At 50.0% G+C, this 27,213-nt stretch overlaps 1 protein-coding gene across 21 annotated transcripts in view; it reads left to right on the top strand.

The window, feature by feature from the left end:
• Positions 1-27,213, top strand: part of SETD5 (SET domain containing 5) — a 163,263-nt gene that overhangs the window by 65,765 nt on the left and 70,285 nt on the right. For 17 of the 21 annotated variants that reach the window (XR_006292476.1, XR_006292477.1, XR_006292478.1 and 14 more), the window contains exons 3-8: positions 1,747-1,852; positions 9,415-9,626; positions 9,944-10,002; positions 10,377-10,564; positions 11,836-11,874; positions 16,736-16,978. Coding sequence is in view for 15 of the 21 variants with exons in the window: in XM_043552109.1 (XP_043408044.1) it covers positions 1,747-1,852; positions 9,415-9,626; positions 9,944-10,002; positions 10,377-10,564; positions 11,836-11,874; positions 16,736-16,978 (847 nt within the window). In the remaining 6 variants the exon portion in view is untranslated. Of the gene's footprint in view, positions 1-1,746; positions 1,853-9,414; positions 9,627-9,943; positions 10,003-10,376; positions 10,565-11,835; positions 11,875-15,575; positions 15,854-16,735; positions 16,979-27,213 lie in introns of those variants that run through there. The other 4 variants (XM_043552102.1, XM_043552108.1, XM_043552104.1 and 1 more) reach the window with 3 other exon arrangements.

Genomic DNA, 27,213 nt, shown 5'->3' on the forward strand with positions numbered 1-27,213 from the left:
GCCCTTAGTGTTTCGAGTTCTGCTGGATTCACACTGGCAACACAAGACCCAGGAGAGAGAATCCTGCTTTTCTGTCTGCTTTGTCCTTTCTCCCATGCTGTAATCTTTGAAGGGGAGACTGGGGCCAGGTCTACATTATAAACTTACATCAGTATAACTACTTTGCTTGGGGTGAGAAAAAGCCACACCCCTGACCAACGCAGATATACCGACCTAACCCCCGATGTAGACAGCACTATATTGATGGCAGGGCTTTTCCCGTCGACACAGCTGCTGCCTCCTGGGGAAGTGGAGCCCCTTCCCTGATGGGAAAAGGCCTCCTGTTGGGGAAGTAGCATCTTCACAGAAGCACCACAGCAGCGCAGCTGTACTGCTGCAGCATTTTAAGAGTTGACCTGCCCTGGAACTAGACGTGATTCAGTTATTTCCTGTCTCATTTCCAGTGCACCCATAATTGTACACGTGCAGTAGTAGTGTGTCCTCTTCCGTCTCCTGTTCTGGAATGCTTCTCAGTTGAGAGGATGTTTCCTTTCTGGTATTCTGTTGCTGCCCTCATTACCTACTGCTTCCCTCTGCTGAATTGCAACTATCCCTGCTCTGCCCAGGACTCCTGCAGTCCTTCATCAATAGCACACTTTACAATTGATTTTGACCTGATATTTTTCACCACCATGTGGTGAAAATGTGCACTGTCACTTTAAGTTAGCAGCAAAATTCCCACTCAACAGTTGTAGGAAGCACAAAGCCAACCTGCTTTGCCTGGGCCCTTTTCTGTCCAAGCCATGAGTTTTATTGACCCTTGTTTGCAACATGGAATTATCTTAACCATCCCAAACTGTGCAAGATGTTTTTAGGACAACTGTATCTTCCATACAAATTATATTCCCCAAACACTGTGAAGTTAAGTGACACTAACGCTTTGTCTACACTAGCACTTTTGTCGGCAAAACTTTTGTCAGTCAGGGGTGTGAAAAAAAACACACCCCGACCGACATAGTTTCACTGACAAAAGCACCGGTGTGGACAGTGCTATGTCAGATGCTCTCCTGCCAACACAGCTACCACCACTCGTTGTAGGGGTGGGGTGGGGGGGTTAATTATGCCACCAGGATAGATCTCTCCTGTCAGCATACAGCGGTGCTGAGAGGAAGAAGAACAGGCATAAAGGCAGGCGGGGTGTGTTCAGCTGCAATTTGGAGATGCCCTTTTTGGACTGAGAGGAGGAGAACGTGGTGGTGTGTCAGTGTGGTGAGACTGAGACTAAATCAGCACTGGCCAGGCAGAGGGTGTGGAGTGGGGGACAAGAAGGGTGTGATAGGCCCAGATAGAACAAGTCCATAGAGGGTTTTAAAATCAAGGCAGGAAATCTTGAACTGTATCCAGAGGTGAATGGGAAGCTCGTGAAGGAATATGAAAGTGTGCACATAATGTGGCTGGCTGTGTCAGCATGTTTCTTACTCCTTTCCTGCTTCAGCGTGAGGAGATGAGTTAGTTACTCCTTATCCAGCATGACCTCTGCTTAGCTGCCTGTTCTGTCAATCACAGGTTTATCCAACACCCCCATCCCCCATGTATGGGCCACATTGTGAAGTGGATAATGTACCTCAGTTTCCCTGAGATCTCTTAACAGTGCATTTACAGTTGTGCCAAGTGGGAAAGAGGAGGATGCTGAGATATTGGCAAGTGCCTGATAAGGGGGGATTTGGTGCTACACTGATGTGTCTGTCTTCTGGCAATTTTTTGCAGCCCAGAGTCCGTGGAAGCTAGTCCAGCTGTCGATGAGAAGAATGTATACTCCAGTCATGGCTATGAGGCCACGCAGAGGCACAGCTATCGAGGGCTGCCTTATGCAGTGAGTACTCACTCCTTAATCTGCAGAGGATTACACTGTACTAGCCCCTTACTTTATACTCTGCTCCTCCCCTACATAACACTGAACTGCTGTTCTATTTAGCTCCAACTTTATTGGCTGCATACTATGTAATCTACTGTGTACCTCTATCTGAGAGAGACAGAGGCGATGAGTGGGTGGGGGCATGCGGAGTCACGTGCCTCCCCAGATTTCTGCCTTCTATTTAGCAACAGCTTCTAGAGGTTTTCAAACTGTGGGGCAAACCTCATCTCAGCAGGCCACCCAGTCTGTCTTGGTTGGCCGGGGCGCAACCAAAAATTGTACCTCCAAGGGGAGGCTCAGTTCAAAAAGTTCAAAATTGGCCTGGTAAGGTGAGTCAGGGAGTGGAGGTGGCGGTCCCTCTCCAAGCTATACTGTGCAGGGGCTGGTGTTGCTGCTTGCCCCCCAGAACATTCCTCCTTGCCCCCCAAATACTAAACCTCTGTACTAAATAAAATGCGTTGGTTTCCATTACAGGATTTTTCTCGCATACCTCCTGATGAGAGCTCATGTACCCCTAGGGGTATGTGTGCCCCAGTTTGAAAACTGCTGGTTTAGCTTATTTTGGGGCAACTGCGTGACTGAGTCCTGCCATACCTGCTGCATTTTGTGTGTTTGTTACTCTCAAGGCCCCACGTTCTCTTCAGCAAGCTTGATGTAGATTCAGTGGCAAGATCCCCTGGTTCTTATTCGAGTGATTGCTCATGTGTATTCCAGAATAGGTGTGCGTGCTCGCCACATGCACCGGTGCCCGAAATTTTCCCCCTAGCAGTACCCATAGGGGGGAGCACGCCCCTGCAACCCCTGGAGTGGCGTCTGCCTGGCGCGGTATAAGGGGGGCTGCGCTCCCCTCACCCTCAGTTCCTTCTTGCCATCAGTGAAGGTTGTCGGAACTGCTCAGCTCCAGCCTTGCTGCAGCTCGTCCCCAGAACTCTTCGTTTGTTCAGTGGTACCTGTAGTCAGTTAGCTAATTCAGTTAGTTTAGTTAGTCATTGAGCCCAGGCCAGGGCATGCCCCGCACCCCAGGCTTTAAGTCATGCGGCTCTTGTAAGCGCTCTATGCCAAGGAGCGACCGGCACACGGATTGTCTGCGCTGCTTGGGAGAAACCCATATCAGCGAAAGGTGCAAGATCTGTAAGTCTTTCAAGCCCCGGACCAAAAAAGAAAGGGACATTAGGGTCCGGGCCATACTGATGGAGTCGGCACTGGCCCCGACCCCAGCACGCCACTCCAAACTGGTACCCGGCACTGCGGCATCAGTACTTGGAGACACTCTGGTACCATCGTCCAGTCGGCACCGCTCCCCGTCCATGGGGCACGCCAAGAGGACCGGAAAGACTCCCCTCGGTGCCATTGTGAAGAGGAAATCTGGGACAGAGGCTAGGCCCGTGTCAGCTAGTCCTCGATCCCATCAGGCTCTAGGCCTCCAACTCACTTTGAGCAGAGTAGTCCGGCCCCTTCGGAGGAGGCGTCTCCGGATGTCCGGATGCCATCTACACCCGAAGCCCTCCAGGCAGCCAGGGACGTCGTGTCCATGCCAGTGCTCGGAGCTCTGCCGATGTTGGCCCCACGCCACCACTGGGATCACCGTAGTCACCACTGGCCCAGTACCAGTCTCAGTCGAGGGAACGTTCCCGACACCACTCAGGGCTCAGTCCGTGTGGATCGCCCTCGACACCGGCCAGACTGTCCGGATGGGTGCCGTCTGACCGGGACTCCCGGCACCGCTTGTCTTCGCGAAGCGAATGCCGCCGGGACCGTGGCAGACGTCGCCAACAGTCCTCGTCTCACAGGACATACCACAGTTGGTTGCAACACGATCGTCGATGCCGTTCCCTCTCGGACTCCTGTTCCAAGTCCCCGCCAAGGCACCAAAGCCCCGGCCATCGAATGCTTGCGTCTCACCGACGCGGGTCCTCCCGTCGAAGCAGCTACTACCGTCGGTGCCGCTCCTCCGCATTGAGATCGTGGTCCCGTGGCCGGCGTAGATCCCGGCACCGCCGATACTCCTGGTCCAGAGGCAGCAGCGGATCATTCCCAGCCCGGCCTCCCCTCACAGACGCTCGTCTACAGGCCTAGCTAGCCAGCCTGAACAGCTGGCCCAACCGGTGCCTCAGCAAGTGTAATGGCACCAAGTGTTGTGGCCGGCCCAGTGGTACCAGCAGGCACTGTGGCCTCCGGTGCAGCCCTCTGTGGCCGGGGCCTCAGAAGCACCGTCGGCATCCATCTTTTGACCACCAGAAAAAAGGTCAGGGGGACCTGTGTCCTTGGTACCATGCCTGGAGTCCGTCCAGGTGGTGGATCCTCCGGTGCTGGACAACACCCAAAGCACCACACTGGCCTCGCCCCATCTGGAGGAGCTGATTGCAGCCCTGACCCCCTCCGTCCCACAGGAGGACTACCAGGCCCACCAAGACCTCCTAAAAAGGGTGGCAGCGAGCCTCCACTTCCAGGCTGAGGAGATGGAAGAGCCCTCAGACTCCCTGTTCAATGTGCTGTCCCCTTCAGCACCGGGCAGGGTGGCCTTGCCGCTCCATGAAGGGGTGGCAAGAATTTCAAATGCCCTGTGGCAAACACCAGCCTCGTTGGCTCCCATCTCTAAAAAGGTGGAGCGCAAGTATTTTGTACCCACGAAGGGACACAAGTATCTGTATACCCACCCGGCGTCCAACTCCTTGGTGGTCAAGTCGGTCAACCACAGGGAGCGGCAGGGGCAACCAGCCTCGACCCCCAAGAACAAAGACTCTCGGAGGCTGGATACTTTTGGGAGAAAAGTTTATTCTTCGTCAAGCTTTCAGCTACGAGTAGCAAACCATCAGGCTCTCCTGGGCCATTACGAATTTAAACTCTGGGAATCCCTCCCCACGTTTGAGGACTCTTTCCGGGAGTGCGATAAGGAGTTTAAGGCACTTGTGGAGGAAAGGGCGGCGGCCGCAAGGGCATCCCTGCAGGCCGCTTCAGATGCAGCGGACACGGCCGCATGGTCCATGGCCTCAGTGGTGTCCATGAGACGGGCGTCATGGCTTCTGCTCCCTGGCCTCTCCAGCGAAGCGCAGTCATCAATGCAAGATTTCCCTTTCGACGGGAAGGCTCTGTTTGCTGAGGAAACAGACACAAGGCTGCATGGCATGAAAGACTCCCTCATGACCCTCCAGACCTTGGGCCTCTATGTCCCTCCTCCGGCAAAACCCAAGTTCAAGCCGCAGCAGGCTCCTGCCCAGGCCGCCCTCCCGAAGTACGAGGCTGCCCACAAAAAGCGGCGGGACTATAGAAAGTGCCCACAACGGCAATTTCAGCCTGCTCCCCAACCTGGGTCTTCTAAGGGCAGGCGGGCGGGCAGGCAAAAGGCATTTTTGACAGGATGCTTGGGGGGACCCTGCCGGTTCTCAGATGGGACCTACCCCCACTAAAGCTCCCTTTCTCCAATCGATTGTGTGCTTTCCTCCCTGAATGGTCGCGGCTCACCTCGGACCAATTGGTCCTCAACACCATGTCCCAAGGTTACACCCTTCAATTTACCTGCTCCCCGCCCAATCCCCCTCTGCCCCCGTCCCTCCTGGGGGACCCCTCTCACGAGGCTCTGCTCGAGCAGGAGGTGGGGCGGCTCCTGGACCTAGGAGCTATAGAGGCTGTGCCCAAGGGGTATTACTCTCGGTATTTCCTTATCCCAAAGGCCAAAGGGGGGCTCAGGCCCGTCATGGACCTGCGAGGCCTGAACCACTACATGGTGAAACTCAAGTTCGGCATGGTTTCCCTGGCCTCCATCATCCCCTCCCTGGATCCCGGGGACAAGTATGCTGCCCTCGATCTACAGGACGCGTACTTCCACATCCACATATTCGAGGGGCACAAACACTTCCTCTGTTTCGTGGTGGGACAGAGTCACTACCAATTCACGGTCCTACCGTTTGGTCTGTCCACTGCCCTCAGCGTCTTTACAAAGTGTATGGCGGTGGTAGCGGCCTACCTCAGATGCCAGGGGGTCCAAATATTCCCATATCTGGACGACTGGCTAGTCAAAGGCACCTCCCGATCGCAGGTGAGGGATCATGTGGCGCTCCTGCTGTCCACATGTACTGCCCTGGGCCTGTTGATAAACAACGCCAAGTCCATGTTAGTCCCAGTCCAATGCATAGAGTTTATCAGGGCGCTACTGGACACAACGTTGGCCAGGGCGTCTCTCCCACCAGACAGGTTTGAGACCCTGAAAGGGCTCATCGACTCGGTCACAAGGTTCCCAGTGATGACAGCCAGGGCTTGCCTGCAACTGCTGGGTCACATGTCTGCATGCACAGATGCGTTCCATTATGCCAGACTAAGAATGAGGCCCCTCCAGCTCTGGCTGGCCTCGCAGTTCTCCCAGGCCACAGACAGAATGGACAAAGTCCTCACCATGCCAAACTCGGTGATCACCTGCCTGCGGTGGTGGTCCACCCCAAACAACATGCTCCAAGGGGTTCCGTTCAGGGACAGGGCCCCGTCATTGGAGCTGCTATCCGACGCGTCGGACCTGGGTTGGGGGGCCCATGTGGGGAACTTTCAGACCCAAGGCCTGTGGTCTCTACAAGACCTACCCTTTCATATAAAAGTCAAGGAACTCAGGGCAGTGTGACGGGCATGTATGGCCTTCCGCTCGCACCTGGAGGAAAAGGTAGTCAGGGTCCTCATGGACAACACGGCCTCAATGTTCTGTATCAACAGACAAGACGAAGCTCGATCCTCTGCCATGAAGCCCTCAGTCTGTGGGACTTCTGTATAGCCTACATCATCTACCTAAAAGCCTTCCACCTGCCAGGTGCCTGAATGTCAGGGTGGATCGCTTGAGCAGGAATTTTGCCTCTCAGCACAAGTGGTCTCTACACCCGGCAGTGGCTCACCAGCTCTTCCAAAGGTGGGGTACTCCCCAGATGGACCTATTTGCGACCAGGCAGAACCGATGATGCCCCCGTTTCTGCTCCAGGGGGTGCCTAGGGAGGTACACTATCTCTGATGCCTTTACCCTGTCCTGGACAGGCCAGCTCCTCTACGCCTTTCCCCTGTTCCCTCTGATCAGCAAGGTCCTGGAGAAAATAAAGACTGACAAAGCCAGGGTCCTCCTCTTTGCCCTGGCGTGGCCCAGGCAACACTGGTACGGGACCCTCTCGGGGCTGGCAGTAGCTCCGCCATGGCAGTTGCCGCTCCGCCAGACCTCCTCTCTCAGGACCAGGGCCGCCACCTCCATCCCAACCTAGCAACGCTTCACCTCACGGCCTGGCTGCTCAGGGGCTAGGTGGTGAGAAAAGGACATGTTCGGAACAGGTTCAGCATGTCCTCCTCGAAAGTAGACGGCCCTCCACTCGCCGCTCCTATGTGGCAAAGTGGTCTCAGTTTTCGAGGTGGGCTGCAGGGCAGGGTGTTTCCCCGACGGCCACCCCAATCCAGCTTATCCTTGATTACCTCCTCCACCTGAGGGCCCAGGGACTGGCACCCTCGTCAATCAGGGTACACTCGGCGGCCATGCTGGCCTTTCATCCCCCGGTGCAAGGGCACACAGTGTTTTCCCATGCTATAACCGGCTGGTTCCTTAAGCGTCTGAACCGTCTCTACCCATATTCCAAGCCCCTGGTTCCACAGTGGGACCTAAACCTCGTGCTGGCTCGTCTCACGAGAGCCCCGTTTGAACCACTGGCCACGTGTTCCTGGTCTCATCTTTCGTGGAAGGTGGCCTTCCTGGTAGCCATCACGTCGGCAAGGCGAGTCTCGGAGCTCAGGGCCCTAACCACCTTATACGGTTTTTCATAAGGACAAGGTCACGGTCCAGCTCCGCCCACACCCCCGCATTCTTTCCGAAGGTGGTCTCTGCCTACCACATGGGTCAGGACATTTTTCTGCCAGTCCTCTGCCCCAAGCTTCACGCTACTAGTGAGGAACACCGTCTCCACACGCTCGACGTGAGGCGGGCTCTGGCTTTCTACCTCGAGCGGACCAAGCTGTTCAGAAAGTCTTCGCAATTGTTCGTCGCCTTGGCTGAGCGCATGAAGGGTCAGACGATTTCCATTCAGCGCCTTTCTAAATGGATCAGTTCATGCATCCGTTCCTGTTATGAGCTGGTGGGGGTCCCCCCGCCGCCCATTGTGAGGGCACACTCGACTCGGGTGCAGGCCTCGTCAGCTGCCTTCGTGGCCCACATCCCCATCCAGGACATTTGTAGGGCCGCCGCGTGGTCTTCGGTTCACACGTTCACCTCGCACTATGTGATCATTTCCCAGGCCAGGGATAATGCCAGGTTCGGCAGGGTGGTACTCCATCCTGGGAACTTGTGAACTCCTACCCACCTCCAACAGATATAGCTTGGAATCACCTATTGTGGAATACACATGAGTAATCACTCGAAGAAGAAAAGACAGTTACCTTTTCCGTAACTGGTGTTCTTCGAGATGTGGTGTTCATGTCTATTCCACATCCCGCCCTTGTTCCCCTCTGTCGGAGTTGTCTGGCAAGAAGGAACTGAGGGTAGGGGGGAGCGTGCAGCTCCCCTTATACCTCGCCAGGCAGGTGCCATTCCAGGTGTCGGGGGGGGGGCGCTCCCCCCTACGGCTACTGCTAGGAGAAAAACTTCCGGCACTGGTGCATGTGGTGAGCACGCACACCTATTGTGGACTAGACATGAGCAACACATCTCAAAGAACACCAGTTACAGAAAAGGTAACTGTCTTTTCCTGCAATGCTATGTGAGGCAAATAGGAAAATCTGCAACAGCTTCCTTTAAATTTTAAAATGGAAGATTTTGTTGAACGAAGTATATGAATGTGTAACACCTTCCACAGTATCCTCGCTGGTAGTGTTTGATACCAACTGCAATTTATTTTACACTGTCTTCACACTTCGTTTTTAGTGTGCTGCAGATTTTCATATTGAGAACACAACTGTCAGAACTTGGGAAGGTTGGGGAGAAGTTGAAGACTTGAGATCTGCAGAGGGAAAGCATGGAAAGTGGTTTGAGATTTTGGGTTAAGCACATTAGCTGGAAGTTTTTTCAAAACGATTAGCAGAGAAAGTCAATATTGACATTTGAATTGTTCTCAGAGGTTTCAATGTCAACAGCCCATTGAGACAAATTGTGCAGTTCACATCTCTTAGAGCTATTGCTTCAAGCTATTTGCAGGCTGTTTTCCATTCAGATTGTGTGTTGGTTTCCTGGATGGCTGTTGAGTTAGAACTGAGTTTATGCCTACACTGTAAATTACTTTGGTATAATTTATGTCGCTTAGGGGTGTGAATAAGCCACACCCCGGAGTGACGTAAATTACCCCACCTTAGCACCAGTGTGGACAGCACTATGTCAGCAGGAGAGCTTCTACCGTCAACATAGCTACTGCCTCTTGCGGAGGCAGGAGTTAGTAAGCCAATGGGAGAGCTCTGTCCTGTCGGCTTAACGCACTTTCACCAGAAGTGCTTCAGCAGCACAGCTGCAGTGTAGACGTACTCTAAGACTTTGAACTCCCTATGTTCAGAATAATACTGATGGAAATGTTTATTTTCAGGATCATAATTATGGAGCTCCTCCTCCTCCGACCCCTCCAGCATCTCCCCCAGTTCAGACTATCATCCCTCGGGCCGAGCTGAATGGCTTGCACTCACCTGACGAGGAGAACTCCGGGGACAGTGAGAGCTCCTCAGAGGGAGAGTCCATTCCCAGCTGGTGTCACTGCACTCTCTCTCAAGATGGCTTCCTCATCAAGTGTGACAAATGCAGGTAACTTCTATTACATCGCAGAACGGAACGGTTCCTGCTTTCACTTCTATTGCCAGACCATCACATTTGAGTTGGGGATCAACTTTCTGTTGCTGGTTGAAGTGTTCTCTCGAGTGCTTTGCCAAGTATCAGTCCTCCCCCTTTGTTCTGTCAACCTGACAAGTGTTGGTGGCACTAGGAGTGGAGATGAGAATGACAAATTGATGCTCTTATCACCCTGGGCCCCTTGCAGGGCATGCAGCTTGTGACATCTGGTTGACTTTCAAGTTGACTGACCCTTACAAAACTGGCTTCAATTGTTCATTCTCTTTTTGCAGGGGAATGAGCAGGGGAAAAGTGATCAGACTCCGCCGCCGGAAGCAGGACAATGTGTCAGGTAGGGCTGCGATTATGCTGTGAGTAAAGGTGAGACTGTTGTCTCCTCCAACAGGGCCAGAAGGTTCTTTGTTACTGTCTCTCAGTGCTATCACCTGTAGCTGTGATAAACACAATAATGTGTCTTTTCCTCTCCACCCTTGGGAGTCGAGGGATATGGCAAGTTCTCTGCGGGGCAGAGAGACCAAATATGCAGTAATATCATCTTGTGCAGTGTCAGAAGGTTGGGAGAGCGGCGGAGGGGAGGTTGAACTTGCAGGGCTCTCAGGTTGAGGAGCAACGTCTAACTAGCAAATCATTGTGAAGGAGGACCGGGGGCATGCAGATCTCTCCAAGATAGACATAAAGTTGCTAACATGATACTCCTCCCTGCAGGTGGAGACAGTAGTGCAACCGAGAGTTGGGATGAGGAACTCTCTCCCTCCACAGTGTTGTACACAGCTACGCAGCACACACCAACAAGCATCACTCTCACTGTTAATCGGGTCCGTAGAAACAAACCTAAGAAGCGGAAGAGGAGTATGGAGAAAGCTCGCACTGCACCAAAGGCCAAGAAGATCAAGGTATGTGAGCATGGCAAAAACAGCCCAGACCAAATGCTGGGCAGAGTATTGGTGAGTGCAGGCTGACCCCTGCTGCGGTCAGCATGCCCAAAAGTGGGTCATCCTTTGGTTACTCCAAGTAAGCCTGTATGGAAAGGAAGTTCTCATGTCCCACCACTGCCTCGTCTTTATGAGCTGCTTAGCCACCCCAGCCTGGAGCTTGCAGATTGATCTGTCTTCCCCTCTGTTTCCCTGTACTGCCCTTTGGCATTCAGAGGCTTTAGGTTTGGTTTTGAATTGCATCTCCGTTTTTCTTGCTGGTTCATCAGAATTCAGAAAAACCTGTTCAGGGGTCCACATCTGCCTGGGGCAGAGGGTTCATTGATATGATGGGACTGAAACGTTAGGAGGACTGTGTTCTTCTTTCTCAGAGGTGTGTGCTGTGTGTCTGGGATGCAGTTACTGGTGGGGGTGGGCTGATTCTTGGGAAGGAGATCTCCCTGGGTGCTTTTCATTGTCTAACAGCCCCCTTTCTGGAGTTCCCACAACTTGTGGCACTTCTGGGTGGCTTTCTTTGAGGTGGTATGAGGCTGATGAAAGGATTTGGGGATTTTGAATTGCTTTGGATTGTTCTTCATCGTGCCTGTATGTGTTGTGAAGCAGACAATATATGTTGTTTGTGTCTTCTTCATCAGCAGCTTGATTAGTGTAATTTGCTACTTACTTGGGCTTTCCGTGAAATTGATCTGCCGCCACAGAGATAGCAGAATACGGCTTACTTGTTAGGGTTAAGGAATTGATAGCACCATCCCTCTGTGATCTGCAGTGGTTGCTGATAAACCAGCTGGTTCAATTCTTAGTATTACTGAATAATAAAGCTCAATGAGAGATGGTCCCCGACCCTCCTCCTTACCAAGGCAGTTGAGATTGGTCAGCTCACTCTTTCTCGTGGTCCCAAGGTTTTGCCTTAGTCAGGTCAGGGGGATGAACTTTCTCAGTTCAGGAATACTGTCTGTGAAACTCCCTCTCTGAGAATGTCTGCTAGAGTCCTTCTGTGGGGCTTTTCTGTTCAGGTCCAGCGCCTCCTGTTTAAATCTTCCTGCAGCTTCTGCCATCTTTTGTGAAATGCTGTGATCTCTGGGCCATTGGGCTGGGAGTAATTTACATGTTTAATGTTATCTAATTTAAATGTGATCCTTGGACTCCATCGAGCGGTGGGGGAGAGAGCTTCATAGAAATCTAAAGAAAGGGTATAAATACTGATGGGCATCGTTCTCTTGTTTTGGGCACAGGCCTTTCGAGAAGGTTCACGGAAATCTCTGCGGATGAAGGTGAGTGGAACTGAGCTGCCTGCATGATTGTGTCACTTCTCTCAGCAGTTTTTTTCATGATTTGTCTGTCTGGGGTTCTCTGATTCTGACACTAGCTTCTGGATAAGCCCTGACCTTTCACGCACCAGAAAGGAACCTTTTCTGAGTTGGTGTTAGAGGAATTTCCCATTGGTTGGTGAACTCTGCTTTCATCTGAGAGGGCTTATCAGTTTCTCTCTGCTGGGTAAACCCCATCCTGCCACCTAGGATGAGGTTGATCAGTGACACCTATGAGGAGAGATTTTGGGTGTGAGAATGCAGGATTGAGTCATGGCCCAGTATCTAGTGAGGTAAGCTGTCATTCGACTCATCTAATCTAATGTACTTGTAAGTTGTCTATCACTTTGGTATGTAACACCATATAAGTTTAAATAATATTGGGGTCCATAACAGAAATGGTGTTGTTCCTCTCCATGCCCCATGAACTGGGATGGATGAATGTAAGTATTCAAGCTTTCTGGGTTGGTAATGGTTGTCTCATAAGTCCCATTTCTGGGGAAAGGATTACATTTGGACCAAAGCACTGTCCTAGAAATGTAGCATTTATCCTACCAGATCAGACCAAGGTCCATCTGTGATGTACCAGGGTACAGTCTTGACTAATGAGCAGCTATGTCACCCCTGCCCTGCAGCTTTGGGTGCCGTACAATGTCTTGCTGAAGGAGTTCCCACGTGGATTGTTCACAAACAGCCTTTGAGTGTGCAAGCCACACCTTGAGTGTCTGTGCAACTGCAGCCTGCCAGCCATGCTGGGGTTACTCTGGCTCTCACCAGCCTTGGTTAGACTGCAGGGTGATCCCAACACACTCCGAGTCTTACATTTCGGGGGGAAAAGGGAAAGGAATCTGTGTCCTGTACTGTCCAGCCCTCTCCTGGACAATACAAGTTATTCTAAGTTCATTATCTCCTTATAGAAATAATATGAGTACAGCATGCCACTGCAAATGGAGTTTCCAGAACACTTCAGTATAAACGCACTGGACTAGATAAAATAATAAAACAAGTTTATTAACTACAAAGAAAGATTTTAAATGAGTACAAATAATGAGGCATAAAAGTCGGAAAGGGTTATAAGAAAATAAAGTTAAAATGCTACTAGTGTCTAACTTAATAAACTATAACAGAGTCAAGAAAAGTTTCTCATCATATGCTTTCAGCAGTCTTACTGACCAAACTTCTTAGGTCACAACCCCTTCTCCCATTGTCATTTCAGGTGCAGTGAATGCAATGGGCATTGAGGGAGAAAGGGGGGTGTCTTGGCGTGTTTGTCCTTCCCTTTTACAGTTTCAGTCCTTTCTTGAAAAACATTTCCAACTGGGTACCAGGAGACAAAAAGTCTATGGGGGAGGTTGTTCCCTGAATTAACCCAAATGGTAATATTGTGGACTCCTAGAGACCCATATCAGTGATGAAAGCAGATTTTTTCTGTGCATCCTTTTCGAAAGGAATCTGTCAATAACCTCTAGTTAAATCAAAAGAGCTGAGATATTTAGCTTTGCTTAAAATGTCCAGCATATCATCAGTTCTAGGCATGGGATACACATCTGGCTCTGTGACAGCATTGAGTTTTCTATAATCAGCATAAAACCTTACAGTGTTGTCTTTCTGAGAGACCCAGATCCCAGGTGAAGCCCAAGAGCTGTCAGAATCTTTAATTACTCCTAGGTCCACCATGCTTTGTATTTCTGTTCCTGCACCTTGACAGTGGGCCCTGTAGGGTCTGCTGGAAAAGGTGGCTGTGGCCCTTCTGTAATGATTTTTTTATGAGTTAGCAAGTGTCTTCCCTGGCTTGTTAGAAAACCCCTCTTTGTGTTCTTGCAGCACAGACAACACCTCTCTTTGACTGTTTCCAGCCACCACACTTGAGACTCACTTAAAATTTGGTGTACCAGTGCTTAAAGTGTAAGCCTCATTTAAAATAACAAGCTGTGCATAAACTTTGCTTGCTGCACCACTTTGACATACCAGGGTACAGTCTAGGCTGGAGGCTACAGCAGCAAAGCATTGTAAAGGGCACTCCAGGATAGAGGGCAGGGGTGACACAGCAGCTCATTAGTCTGGATTGTACCCTGGTATGTCTCACCATCCTAGTTCAGTATCTTGGCTCTGATAGTCGCCAGTACCAGATGGTTCAGAGGAAGTTGCACAAAATCCTGTAGTGGACAGTTATATATGTAACTCAAGCTTCTGAATATTGTTATCCTTTGTTTATCTGATCTAACAGAATTGTGAATGTTCTTATTATGCTCTGAGGTTATTCTGTGGTGCCTGTCACTGAAGTATCCGTCCCAAAAACATTTCAGTCCTTTATGAATCCTGCTAAGTTCTTGGCCTCAGTATCTTGTGTCAGAGAGTTCCATGGGTTAATTATGTCATGTAAAAAGAATTTCCCTTTTAAATATATTGCCTTCCAATGTTATTGTTTGGCTCCCTTGCTGTAGTCTTATAAGAGAGGGTAAACAGGAGCACCTAATTACGTTCTCTCTCATTCACTTTTAATAATGCCTTTATCATGGCCTCATTCATTTCCTGTCAAAATTACAATCCCAGTCTTCTCAGTATCGTCTTATGCAGAGGTCTTTCCATGCTTCTAGCCACTTTTCATTGCCCGTTCTGCACCCACGCTATTTGTGCTCAGGATTAGAGCCCTCCACTGTGTTGGGTGCTGCACTAACATGTAAAACACAGTCTGGTTTGAGAGAACGCAGCAAATGAGTGTGAAAACAATGGACGGGAAGGTAGGACAAGGTAACAGTGCTAATATTGTATACTTACGTATTTACTTTACAGTTATTTATTAATCACATCATTGTCGCACCTAGAGCCCTTGACATGGACCAGAACTCCATTGTGCTAAGTGCTGCACAAACAGAGCAAAAAGACAGTTCCTGCCCCCGAGGAGCTTACAGTCCACGTGTGAAACAAGAAACATGTATACAGAGGTGTGGGGTCACAGGGAATCCATGAGAGAGTACTAGTAGGCAGGGGTCTCAGCACACCAGCAGCCTGACTGCTGTCGGGTTCTTCCTGGGCATCCCAGCAAAGGAGCATTTGAAGGAGGATAATGAGGCAGCTTTGTAGGTGTTTATGGTGCGTGCCTGGCAAATGCAGGGTTAGCCTGGGAGAAAGCACGAAGGTGCTTGTTTGTGAAAACTTTACAATTAGGTGATGGAGGCTGGAATCACAGGTCAATTGGAGGCAGGAGTTGGCAGCAAATGAGAAATTATGTGTAAAGTGGGGATTGATCCTGAGTGGCCTTGAAAGTGAATACAAGCAACTTACATTTGATTCAGTAGAGAACATGGAGCTGGTGGAGAGATACCGAGAGACACGATCAAAGTGACAGGCTAGGACAGGGGTGGCCAACCTGAGCCTGAGAAGGAGCCAGAATTTACCAATGTACATTGCCAAAGAGCCACAGTAATATGTCAGCAGCCCCCCCATCAGCATTCCCTGAGCACCTCCCGCTCACCGGCCTGCCGATCAGCGCCTCCCCCTCCCTCCCCGCACCTCCTGATCAGCTGTTTTCGTGGCATGCAGGAGGCTCTGGGGGGGAAGGAGAGGAGCGAGGGCACGGCAGGCTCAGGGGAGGGGGCGGGAAGGGGTGGAGTGGGGGCAGGGCCTGTGGCAGAGCCAGGGGTTGAGCAGTGAGCACCCTCCAGCACATTGGAAAGTTGGCGCCTGTAGCTCCAGCCCCGGAGTCGGTGCCTAGACAAGGAGCCGCATATTAACTTCTGAAGAGCCGCATGTGGCTCCGGAGCCCCAGGTTGGCCACCGCGGGCTAGGAAGATGATCTTAGCAGCAGCATTCTTAATGGATACGAGTGGAGCAAGATTGCATTTGTCAAGATCAGAGGGCAGGATGTTGCAGTAATCAAGACACAGGATGATGAACCCTTGGACAATGGGCACAGCTGTAATGTTCCAAGCCGGAGTGAAGTGTTAGTTAAAAATAAAATATAAACAATTTTATTATGTGTCTATTTCTACTATATAATCCTCCACCTGTTCTGTTATTTCTAAAAAGAAAAGGAGAACTTGTGGCACCTTAGAGACTAACCAATTTATTTGAGCATGAGCTTTCGTGAGCTACAGCTCACTTCATCGGATGCATACATGCTGTAGCTCACGAAAGCTCATGCTCAAATAAATTGGTTAGTCTCTAAGATGCCACAAGTACTCCTTTTCTTTTTGCGAATACAGACTAACACGGCTGTTATTCTGAAACCTGTTATTTCTAAGTTTCCCTTTTTGCAGCCTCTACACAAGTGTGCATTTTTACTAGCTTATTGCTACTTTTTATTCTTAAACATTTACCTTTTAGTGTTTTGTCCTTTCTGTTGTTGAGGTTGGGAACTATAGAAGGAATGTTGGGGCGAGAGCAAAATGAGGAGTGGGGAATAAAGGGCTGGAAAGGGAAGAGTAGGCAAGAGGAGCAGGGAAAAAGGAGGAGGTCAGGAGGCAAGTGAGAAAAACAGGTCTTGTTTCTCTGTTCCCCATGCCTCTGAGTCTGTCTCCTTTCCATATAGGACAACTCAAGCAGTGTGTCCCTTATGGATTTCACCCAACGCTAAATTTTCCATGGCTCACTAGTAAGAAGCAGCTCTGTGATAGAGGGTGGAAAGTGTAATGGTACCACCTCTTGGATACCCATGTGGTCATCTGAGTATTTGAGTGCGGCCCAGGGCTGGTGAGCGACTCACTTTTCTAGTTCTGGCAACAGAGGAAGAAGACTGGTGAGCTCCAGCACTTCCACCAGAGCTTCTAGGATTGAGTTTTCTCCCAGCAAGTACTATTCATTCACCCTATGTTCTTTGATGCAGAATTCTCCTTCTGAAGCACATGCCCTGGATGAGAACACAGCTGAGGGTTGGGAGAACCGGATACGGCTCTGGACAGATCAGTATGAAGAAGCCTTTACTAACCAGTACAGTGCTGATGTACAGAACCTCCTGGAACAGCATCTAAGTGCCAATAAAGAATTTGTGGGCAAAACTGCTGTGCTGGACACAATCAACAAGACAGAGTTGTCCTGCAATAATACAGTTATTGGGTCCCAGATGCAGGTAAGAACCAGTGTGAATGCAGGAGCAGGTGGAGGCCAATCCACGGGGTCCTAGGTGCAAAGTCTCAGCTGGTGAGCAAGAAGACCATTTCAAGTCCCTGATGCAGATAAAGGCATATCTGTGTATAAGTATTTGCAGTAGAAATAGGGAGATATGCTGTTGTTCAAGGCGTTGGTTAAAACCTCATCTGGAAAACTGTGTGCAGTTCGGGTCATCCATGTTCAAGAAAGATGAATTCATACTGGAACAGGTGCAGAGAAGGGCTCCAAGGCCGATCATGGGAATTGAGCTTGTCTTACAAGAGGAGACTAAAAGAGCTTGGCTTGTGTAACTAGCAAAATGAAGGCTGAGAGGAGATATGACTGATGTCTATACATACACCTGAGAGGAGATGAGGTATTTAAGCAAAATGAACAATGTTGGCACAAAAACAAATGGGTATAAACTGCCTGTGCATACATTCAGGCTAAAAATTCAAAGAAGGTTTCTAACCATGAGCAGTGAGTTTCTGGAATAGCCTCCCAATAGGATTGGTGCGGGTAAATAACCCAGCTAGTTTTAGTTTATGGATATGATTATATGACGAAGTTGCCTGCAGTATCAAGGGGTTGAATTCAATGACCCTGAAGATCCCTTCCAGTCCTGTGTTTCTATATATAGAAGGAAGAGGTTAGCATAGTTCATGAGTAAGGCTAAGATTTTGTCACGGATATTATTAGTAAAAGTCATGGACAGGTCACTGACAATAAGGAAAAATTAATGGAAGCCCATGACCTGTCCCTGACTTTTACTAAAAATATCCCTGACAAAGTAGAGAGCCTAGCTGCGGGATCCCCACACCGCCTTCAGAGGTTTGGCAGCTGCTGGGCCACTCTGGGGGCCCGCACCAGCTGTGGGGGCTCGGAGCTCCAAGGTACCACCCACGGCTGCCAGAAGCTTTGAAGGACCCACATTGCCTGCGGTTGCTCGGAACTCCAGGGGTCCCGCCGCCTGCAGCAGCTAGGAGCTGCAGTGGGGGAAGGGAGCCCTGCCACCCAAGGCGGCCGGGAGCTGTAGGGGGGTCAGTTAAGAGTTGCCTGGGGCCCACAGTGGCTGGGAACTCTAGGGGAGCTGGGGTCCCCCCGCTGCAGTTCCTGGTCGACAGGGCTGAATTCACAGAGTTCGCTAGAAGTCATGGATTCCGTGACCACCGTGAAAAAATCGTAGCCTTATTTATGAGACATCAGGCCAAGAGTCTTTACCACTTCTTGCGCACCCTTCCCAACTCTGTTTACAGAAGAATGAGGCCCTTCTCAGGGATAGGTCCAGAAATCTTCCTGGCCTAACCAAACCATTGCTGCTACATAAGGGATGTTTTATATCTTCCTGGAATATATTTTCTTTTTTGTGCTAAGGTCCACACATTCATTGCAATGGGTACTTCAGTCTTACAGATTAGGGCAGAATCCCTCCTGTCAGTCTCTGGAGCAGGGGTTACTTCCTGCCTCCTGATGTTCCCTCCAGTTTTTTCTGCCTTTACAGCAGCCAGTGGCTCAACCAGCCCTCCCTGCTGCAAAGCTTTTCTGAGGGAAATTCCAAACTTTGCTTCAAATTTGTAGACTAACAGTTGGACTCAATAATGTCTTGTCTAATTCCCAGATGTGTCCCAGGGCTGTACTGGATTTTTGAGGAGATTGTCTCTGAGCTCAGGTTTGCTCCTCTCTCTGAAGCAGGATCATAGGGACAAACTCCCCAAAGGAGGATAAAATGAATAATACATTCAGCACCATTTCCCTCCTCACCTTCAGAGTGCAGCATTGCATATCAGTGCAGAAAGGACCAGGCCATAGATGTGCTGATTCTTGAAGCATGCAGATCTCTCCCACCGCCAGGGGAATTCTTCCTCTTTAGGAAAGGAAGGTCAGCATTTCACATCCAAGTTAGAGAACCAAATCGTAAACTTTAATTTTTTATTGAAACCAAATAGAGAAGAGACTGTCAGGCAAGAGTGTAATGAGTACTGTAAAATTACCCTTAGGAGGTCTGCATTGCCCTAGACAATCTATAACTATCTGTCCTCATACACACTGGGAAGGTATATAAAAGGGGCAGAGCTGTCCTGACAGACCTACAAGACTGAGAAAGTATCAAGTTGTCATCAGCTGCTGCTGTGGGTTGCCATGCCCTGGCTGTTGGGCTGGCGTTCCCAGCTGTGGGTCGCCATGCTCAAATATCCAGGTTATTGCTCGAAGTTTCTGCTGCAGGCTGCCATGCCTCTCCTCCACCTCTTCCCACCTCCCACCCCACCCCCCCTCGGCAGATAGCTGTGGAGTGATGAGCGTGACAGCTGCCCAAATGTGGAAGAACTGACAGGCTGTAAGGAGCCTCCACCATTTACTACTTTCGAACCCACAACCACCCACACAGTCTGAAGTTTATAAGGCCAGAAGGTTCCTCAGTATGCACCAGACAAAATTTGTCCTGTTGTCTCTAACAAAGATACGTGTGGCTATTATCCCTGGTGGTCAAGGACTCAGCATTTCTAACTGGGGGAGATTTTTACCAGACAATGGCCTCCTCACTGTGCAGGCCCTTCACAAGCAACTGAGTCCAGGCAGTCCTGGCCTCAGCCCCCTCCTTCGAGCATGAAAACTCTCAGGGGGCAGGTCAACAGAAACAAACAAACATGAACTGTCATCTGCCACCTTAAGCACCCTTGTCTCTCTCATCAGGGTGGACAATATTACAAGTGTAGTCTTCTCAACCTAAAAAATTCACACGGCTGAAGGGCTTCTCCCTGAAGAGAAAGATAGAACTAGAGACTCAAATCTTTTACATGCAGGTAAATGTGGTCTTGAGGCTGATTTGTTTGAGCATCTCATCCCCAGCTATCTTAGTGATACAGTGGGAACTTTATGGAAACCTGAGGCTATTCAGAGTCGTCAGAAAAGTTGGCTTTTAATTCTAACTCCTACCAACCACTATAGAAAGGAATAGACGTAATATGGCAAGTTGAAGCAATCTGTGAAGTGCAATAGGAGAAAATATCTCTTTGCAAGTGGTAGCTAGAACAAGTACAGGGTCAATAACTGCCCTCAGTTGCCTCAGAGCTATCTGCAGGTCTCCTGACCCTTGTTATTTGGAGTTAGACCCCAGATTGGTGCCTGGCTCTTTGAATTTGAGAGCAAAAGGGCTACTAATAACTTTGAATAAATGAAGTCATTGGACATTGTCCAGAGGGGACTGTGCAAGAATGCCAAGATGAACTTTGTCCCATTCACAATCTCAGCAACCCAGGGAAAAGCTGTGACATGAATGAAGGATTCAGAATCATTGGGGTTACAAGGGACCACAGGGGTCATTTAGTCTAATCCCCTGCCAACGTGCAGGATTTGTTGTGTCTAAACCATCCAAGAGAGACGGCTATCCAGCCTCCTTTGGAAAACCTCCAGGGAAGGAGTTTCCACAGCCTCCCTAAGCAGTCTGTTCCCCTGTCCTGAACTTTTCTTACAGTTAGAGGAAGTTTTTCCTGAGATTTAATCTAAATCTGCTATGCTGTGGTTTGAACCCGTTGCCTCTTGTCTTGCCACTGTGAATTTCAGATCAGAGCACTACAACCTGATCCCCATCCGATTTTTAGCCTCAGAAAATCATGAACAAGCAGAGATAGGCCCTGTCAGAAACATCTGCTTGTTCATGTTCATTCCATACTAGGTGTGTGCGCGCACCACGTGCACTGTTGCCGTAGATTTTTCCCTTAGTAGTATCCATTGGGCTGGCTCTATGGCCCTCTGGTGCCGCAGGTTATGCAGTGGTATAAGGGACGCTGCTGGCCCCTCACCCTCTCGGTTCCTTCTTACAGCCCGTGACAGTTGCTGGAACAACCCTTCTTGCTTTGGCAAGGCTTCTCCCTATTGGTTTTCTGAGGTTTTTCTGTGTTCATTGTTATCATAGTGTAGTGTATATGGATTCAAGTAGTTTTAGTGTATATAATTAGTGTAAATAGTTAGTTCCTGTCATAGAGGGACTTTCGCCCCAGGTGCCAGGCATGCCCCTTTCCCTGGTCTTCAAGCCTTTTACCTCCTGTGGCAAGCCTATGCTCCTGAGTGACCTGCATTCCAGCTGCTTAAAGTGCCTGGGTGAAACTCATGTGAAGGACAAATGCCAGATCTGTCAGGACTTCAGACCCCTCACCAAAAAAGACAGGGACATCAGACTGACAGCTGTCCTCATGGAAGCTACCCTCAGACCTGTCTCAGAGCTGAGCCTCTCTGATTTGGCGCCAAGTACTTTGGTGTCAGGGTAAAGCGCTCCTCCAGCATTGAGCTCTTCATGGCATTGTCTCTGGTGCCAAGGAAGTAATACAAGAAGCAGCATACTGAGAGAGGGCACTCTCTCGTGCAGAAGAGAGACAAGTGGAGAGAAGGCTGTTTAGTGAGACCTATGCCAGGCCACTCTTTTACCCCTGGACCTGTGTCGGCACTGTCGACTCTGCCGAGGGCATTCAGCCTGGTATGGGACCCTCTGCCGACACAAGGAAACCACTGCAGTGCCAGCGGACTGACAATGCTGTTGACCCCAGAAGCTTTTCAGGTGGCTAGGGACCTTCTCTTTTTTCCAGTCCCGCCAGCTCCAATGGGGCACCCACCAGCTCTGGCGTCCAGAAGCAGAAGGGAACAGGGTGCGTCAGGCGCCTTCCCAGCACCACCTAGGGGCAAGCCCCACTTGATTCCAGCCTCCCGATCTCTGGCACAGCACTGGTTCCCGGAGCGCAAGCAGCACATGGAGGCAGAAGTGGGTACTGCTCCACTGTGGTTGGTGAGAGAAGAATCCTCTTCAGAGTCTGAAGGGGAACCTTATGTACTGCCAAAAGCCCACCATCGGTACCCAGCCTACGCTCCATTGAGCTTCAGCGCCAGTCCTCCAGCAGGCACCTAGCCAGCAGGTCACTGGCCTATGCAGTGGCCCTATTGGAACCTCTGGGGGTTTCCCCCGATGCTGGGTCCTTCCTCCCACCAATCCTACTCTGTGGTCTCCGAAAGATGGGCTAACGCTCCTTCCCACTTGGCACCCCGACTCTGCTACTGACTCCAGTACTGACTTCCAGGAGATGCCTCTAGTGGACATAGTCAAGGCAGAAGAAGAAGGAGGAGCCCCTCCCCTGGTGCAAGCCTTCTCCTTGTCCTACCCAGCTAAGGCTGTCGCGGGTCCCAGTAGCCTGCTTCCATAGGACAATTTTTGGGCCCATCAGGACCTTCTGAAGTGGGTTGCTTCAAACTTGGACTTGGAGATCGAGGAGCTCAGAGAGACATCAGAGTCTTACTGATATCCTGGCTGCAGCAGCTCCATCCAAGGTGGCCCTGCCCATCAATGAGATGGTGATGGGACCAGTCAAGGTCCTGTGGCAAACTCCTTCTTCTTTGGCCCCTACTTCAAAGAGGGCAGAAAAGAATTCTGTGCCGGCAGGCAAGTTTGAATACCTGCACTCGCTTTGCTGGGGAAATATGATATTAATCTGTGGGACTCCCTTAATAAATTCAAAGACTCCCTGCCCCAAAAGTCAAGACAGGAGTTTGCAGCCCTCCTAGAAGAAGGTTAGAAAATGGCCAGGATCTTTCTCGAGGCAGCTCTGCATGCTGCCAACTCGGCAGCCTAGATAGTGGCCTCTGTGGTCACCATGAGGTGCTGTTCTTGGCTCCAGTCCTCTGCCCTTCCCAGTGAGGTCCAACTGTCCATCCAGGACCTTCCCTTCGAAGGCTCCTCTCTTTTCTCGGAGCAGATGGACACAAGACTTCATGGGCTGAAGGGCTATGGGGCCACTCTACGATCCTTAGGCCTGTACGCTCTGTCTGCTTCCAGAAAGCACTTCAGGCCTCAGCAGCGTCCTTGGTTCTTGGCACCTCCAAGACAGGAGCCCTACAAAAGAAAAGGAAGGAGTTATAAACAGCGCCAACCATTTCTGCCCACTTCAGCCTCCCAGTCGGGTCTCAGAGATACTCTGGTCGGCCCAAGCAGGCCTTTTGAAGGTGTGTCCAATGGCGCTATATCAGTCTCCGTATCGGATCTGCCTCCCCTTTTATTTTTGGATCGTCTGTCACTCTTCAGCCTGGCATGGTCATTCACAACATTGGACCTGGACACAGTGACAGCTGGTTATGCCCTGCAGTTTCTGCCTCCCCTCGCCCCATACCTCTTCAGGGACCCTTTTCATGATCAACTCCTCCTCTCGGAGTGTAATCCCCCCCTACTTATGGGGGCCATTGAGGAAGTTCCTCAAGACTAGAGAGGGAAGAGGTTCTACTCCTGGTATTTCCTAATGCCAAAGGGGGCCTCCAGCATATCGTGGACCTATGTCGCCTCAACAGATCTCCGGAAATTAAGGTTCCACATGGTCTTCCTGGCCTCCATCATTCCTTCCCTGGATCCGGGGGACTGGTACACCGCCCTCGACTTAAAGGACGCATACTTTCACATTTCTATGTCCCGTGACCACAGAAGATTTTTCAGGTTTCCAGTGTGTCAACGCCACTACCACTACTTATCGGCAGCCCTGCGGGTTTCACAAAGTGTATGGTGGTTGTTGCAGCCTTCCTCAGGTAGCGAGGCATACAAGTCTACCTGTACCTCTGTGACTGGCTGATCAAAAGTCAGTCGCAGGCTCAAGTACAGAATAGCATCAGCACAGTCCAAGCCACCTTCTGAGCACTGGGCCTGCTGATAAACGAGCAGAAGTCAACTCTTGTCCCAGAGTTCAGAAAATGGAATTTATTTGGGCTGTGGTCAACTTGACCCAAGCAAGGACATTCCTGCTGGAGGCCTTTTTCCAGACCATGAGGGACCTGATATCCAATAACATGGCCCACCCAATCACAACAGCTCGGGTGTGCCTCAAGCTTCTAGGTCACATGGCAGCTTGTACTTACATGGTTCAATATGCAAGGCTGCGCCTCGGGCCCCTCCAAATGTGGCTAGCGTCAGTTTACTCCCTGAGAAGACACCACTTGGACTCAGTGTTTACGATCCCTCCCCTGGTTCTCACCACCCTGAACTGGTGGAAAGACCCAAGATAGGTAATAATGGGGGTGCCCTTCGTTACCCCACAATCATCAGTATCCTTAATTTTGGATGTGTCAAACATAGCATGGGGAGCCCACCTCAACAACTTCAGGACTTGGATCCTCTGGTCCCAGGAAGGAACTCTCCCTGCACATAAACATCAGGAGTTCAGAGCGGTGTACTTAGCATGCCAGATGTTCCTTCCCCAGGTCTCAGGCAAGTCGGTACAAGTCCTGACAGACAATACAGCAGCCAGGTTCTGTGTCAATAAGCAAGGATGGACTCGATCCTCAGCCCAGTATCAGAAGACTGGCCATCTATGGGAATTCTGTGCGAGACGCTCCGTTCATCTCCAGGCGTCACATCTCCTGGGAGCCTGGAACGTATTGGCAGATAACCAAATTCATTTTCCAAAGGTGGGGGCCTCCCCAGGTGGATCTGTTCGCCATTAGGCAGAACAGAAAATGCCATTGTTTTTGTTTGCTGCAGGGCACAACCCAGGCTTCCTCTCCAGTGCCTTTCTGCTCTTGTGGGCAGACCACCTACTGTACGCCCTGGCCCGCCCGCCCGCCCCAATCCCCTTAATGCACACAGTTCTTCTAAAAATCAAGCGGGACAAGGCATGAGTTATCCTCATAGCACCAGTGTGGCCATGCCAGCATTGGTTCAGCATGCTCCTGGACCTCTCAGTGGCATCTCTGCTCTCACTCCCAGTCTGACCGCACCCAATTTCTCAAGACCACAGCTGGTTACTTCACCTGAATCTCACCTACTTGCACCTAACTGCATGGATGCTGCATGGTTGAACCCTGAAGAGCAGGTTTGCTTAGAACAGGATCGGCAGGTACCTCTCCCCACCCCTACTTGCTAGGTAGTAGAAAGCCTTCCCCCAGGACTACCTACTTGACCAACTGGAAATGTTTCACTTGTTGAGCTTTCAAACGTGATCTCTATCCATCTCGATCTTTCCTTCAGTCTGTCTTGGACTATTTGCTTCACCTAAAACAGCGGGGCCTGGCCTTCTTGTCTATTAAGGTACATTTGGCAGCCATCTCAGCCTCTCCCCTCTTCCCACCCCCCCCCCAACCCGTGAACGGCAGATCAGTGTTCTCCCATGAAATAACAGTTCTCAAGGGCTTGGAAAAACTGTATCCTCAGATTCACAAACCAACCCTCCCCCACAGGGGATTTCAACTTGTTCCTGTCGAAACTCATCCTCTCCCCACCCCTCTGAGTCATTAGCATAGCGATCCCTGCTACTTCGCTCTTGGAAGGTCGCCTTCCTGGTGGTGATAATCTCAGCCAGAAGGGTCTCTGAGGTCAAGGCCCTTTTGTCAGAACCACCTTACATGGTGTTCAAGGACAAGGTTCAACTGAGCCCCCATCTGGCCTTCCTGCCAAAGGTGGTGTCACAATTCATTAATAACTAGGTCATATGCCTACCTGTCTTCTTCCCAAAACCTCTCAAGAACTCTGAGGAACGATGGCTTCATTCATTGGACATTAGGCAGGCCTTCGCTTTTTATATTGAGAGAACTAAACCCTTCTGCAAATCCATGCAACTCTGTGGCAATAGCAGAAAGGATGAGAGGGCTAACCGCGTCAACCCAAAGGATCTCGTCCTGGATAACCGCCTGTATTTGGTCTTGTTTCGAGCAGGTGAACGTTTTATTTTTAGCCATAGTAACCGCTCATTCCACAAGAGCCTGAGCTTCGTCAGCGGTGTTCCTTGCACAGATCCCAAACCAGGGCATCTGCAGAGCCGCAACCTGGTCTTCAGTGCATATCTTTGCATCCCACTGTGCCATCAACCAACAGGCCCAAGACGATGCCAGTTTGGAAGAGCAGTGTTGCAGTCAATGTGTCCATTAACTCTGAGCCCACCTCCTGAGGTTCTGCTTGTGAGTCACCTAGCATGGAATGGACTTGAAGAAAAAATGGTTACTAACTTTCTGTAACTGTTATTCTTTGAGATGTTGCTCATGTCCATTCCATGACCTCTCTGTCAGAGTTACCGGTAAGAAGGAAATGACAGGGCGTGGAGCCAGCCGCACCTCTTACACTGGCACATACGCGTGCAGCTCCAGAGGGTGCTACAGTCAGCCCAGCAAACACCACTAAGGGAAAATTCTCTGGCAATAGTTCACATGGCGCGCGCGCACCTATCGTGGAACGGACATGTGCAACACATCTCAAAGAACAGTTGTGGAAGATTATTAACAGTTTTTTTCCTAAAGAAAGCTTGTCTTCAAAGCATTGCACTCCCACTTAACCATGTTCTGATCATTCCTGTGTTTTTTAGATGGATGGCAGCGTCTTTCCTTTCCCTTCCCAACTTTGATCTTTACTATTTGATCTTCTGTGTGCTCCCAGAGTGTCTCTCTCAGGATCATGGTAGCAATAATGTTGGCTTTACGGAAGAAGAGAGTCACTTATCTGTTCTTAGACAATATTTCTAATAAGAGTCTGTACAGAAAAAGTGGAGGAAACACAGAGATATGGTTTCTAGAGTATCTTGAATCAAGGACAGATTCATGGTGCCAGGAAAGTCTATCATAGGCCTGGACTGAGGATGAATACTATCCGGAACAAAGTCTCAGATCAGAAGAAACATTGACATAAGATGAAGATGACCATAATGGAAAACAAGAAGTATCACAAACAAAAATCCAGTTCTTACAGGACCCTGTTTGGAATTTTGATCTCATACACAGGCATGCTTCAATGATCAGGGGTTTGTGAGAGATCTCTCCAGTAATTCCTGGTATCCCCTCTGCTTCTCACCCTCTTCTGTGCATTGGCAGAGATCTAGTTCCAGTTGCACACTCTTCACTTCCACAACTGGTGAGTGCAGAATATCAATTTTTTTTTAAAGTGATCTTCCAAATTCAGCTCAGGGAATAAATACCAGAAAAAGAATACAGCATCCACCAGCCGGAACACAATGATTCTTTCTTTGTGTTTTTTCCATGGAAAATGGAGCTGTTTTGGTTCAATAATCAATGTGTCTGGTAGGATTTTCGTAATAACAAAACACAATCAGCCCTACCACAGAGAGAAATTCTCCTGTCCTCGGCAGAGCACAGTTTCCTATCTGTATGTGCACTGTCAATTAAAGGATTAGCAGAGTGGCTCCTACACCTGGAAATATCTTATTCATCTTTTTTTGTATCTGGAAACAATAAAGTATCCTGCAGGGT

Source organism: Chelonia mydas, chromosome 7, assembly GCF_015237465.2.
Source record: "Chelonia mydas isolate rCheMyd1 chromosome 7, rCheMyd1.pri.v2, whole genome shotgun sequence".
In the NCBI taxonomy this organism is placed as follows: domain Eukaryota; kingdom Metazoa; phylum Chordata; order Testudines; family Cheloniidae; genus Chelonia; species Chelonia mydas.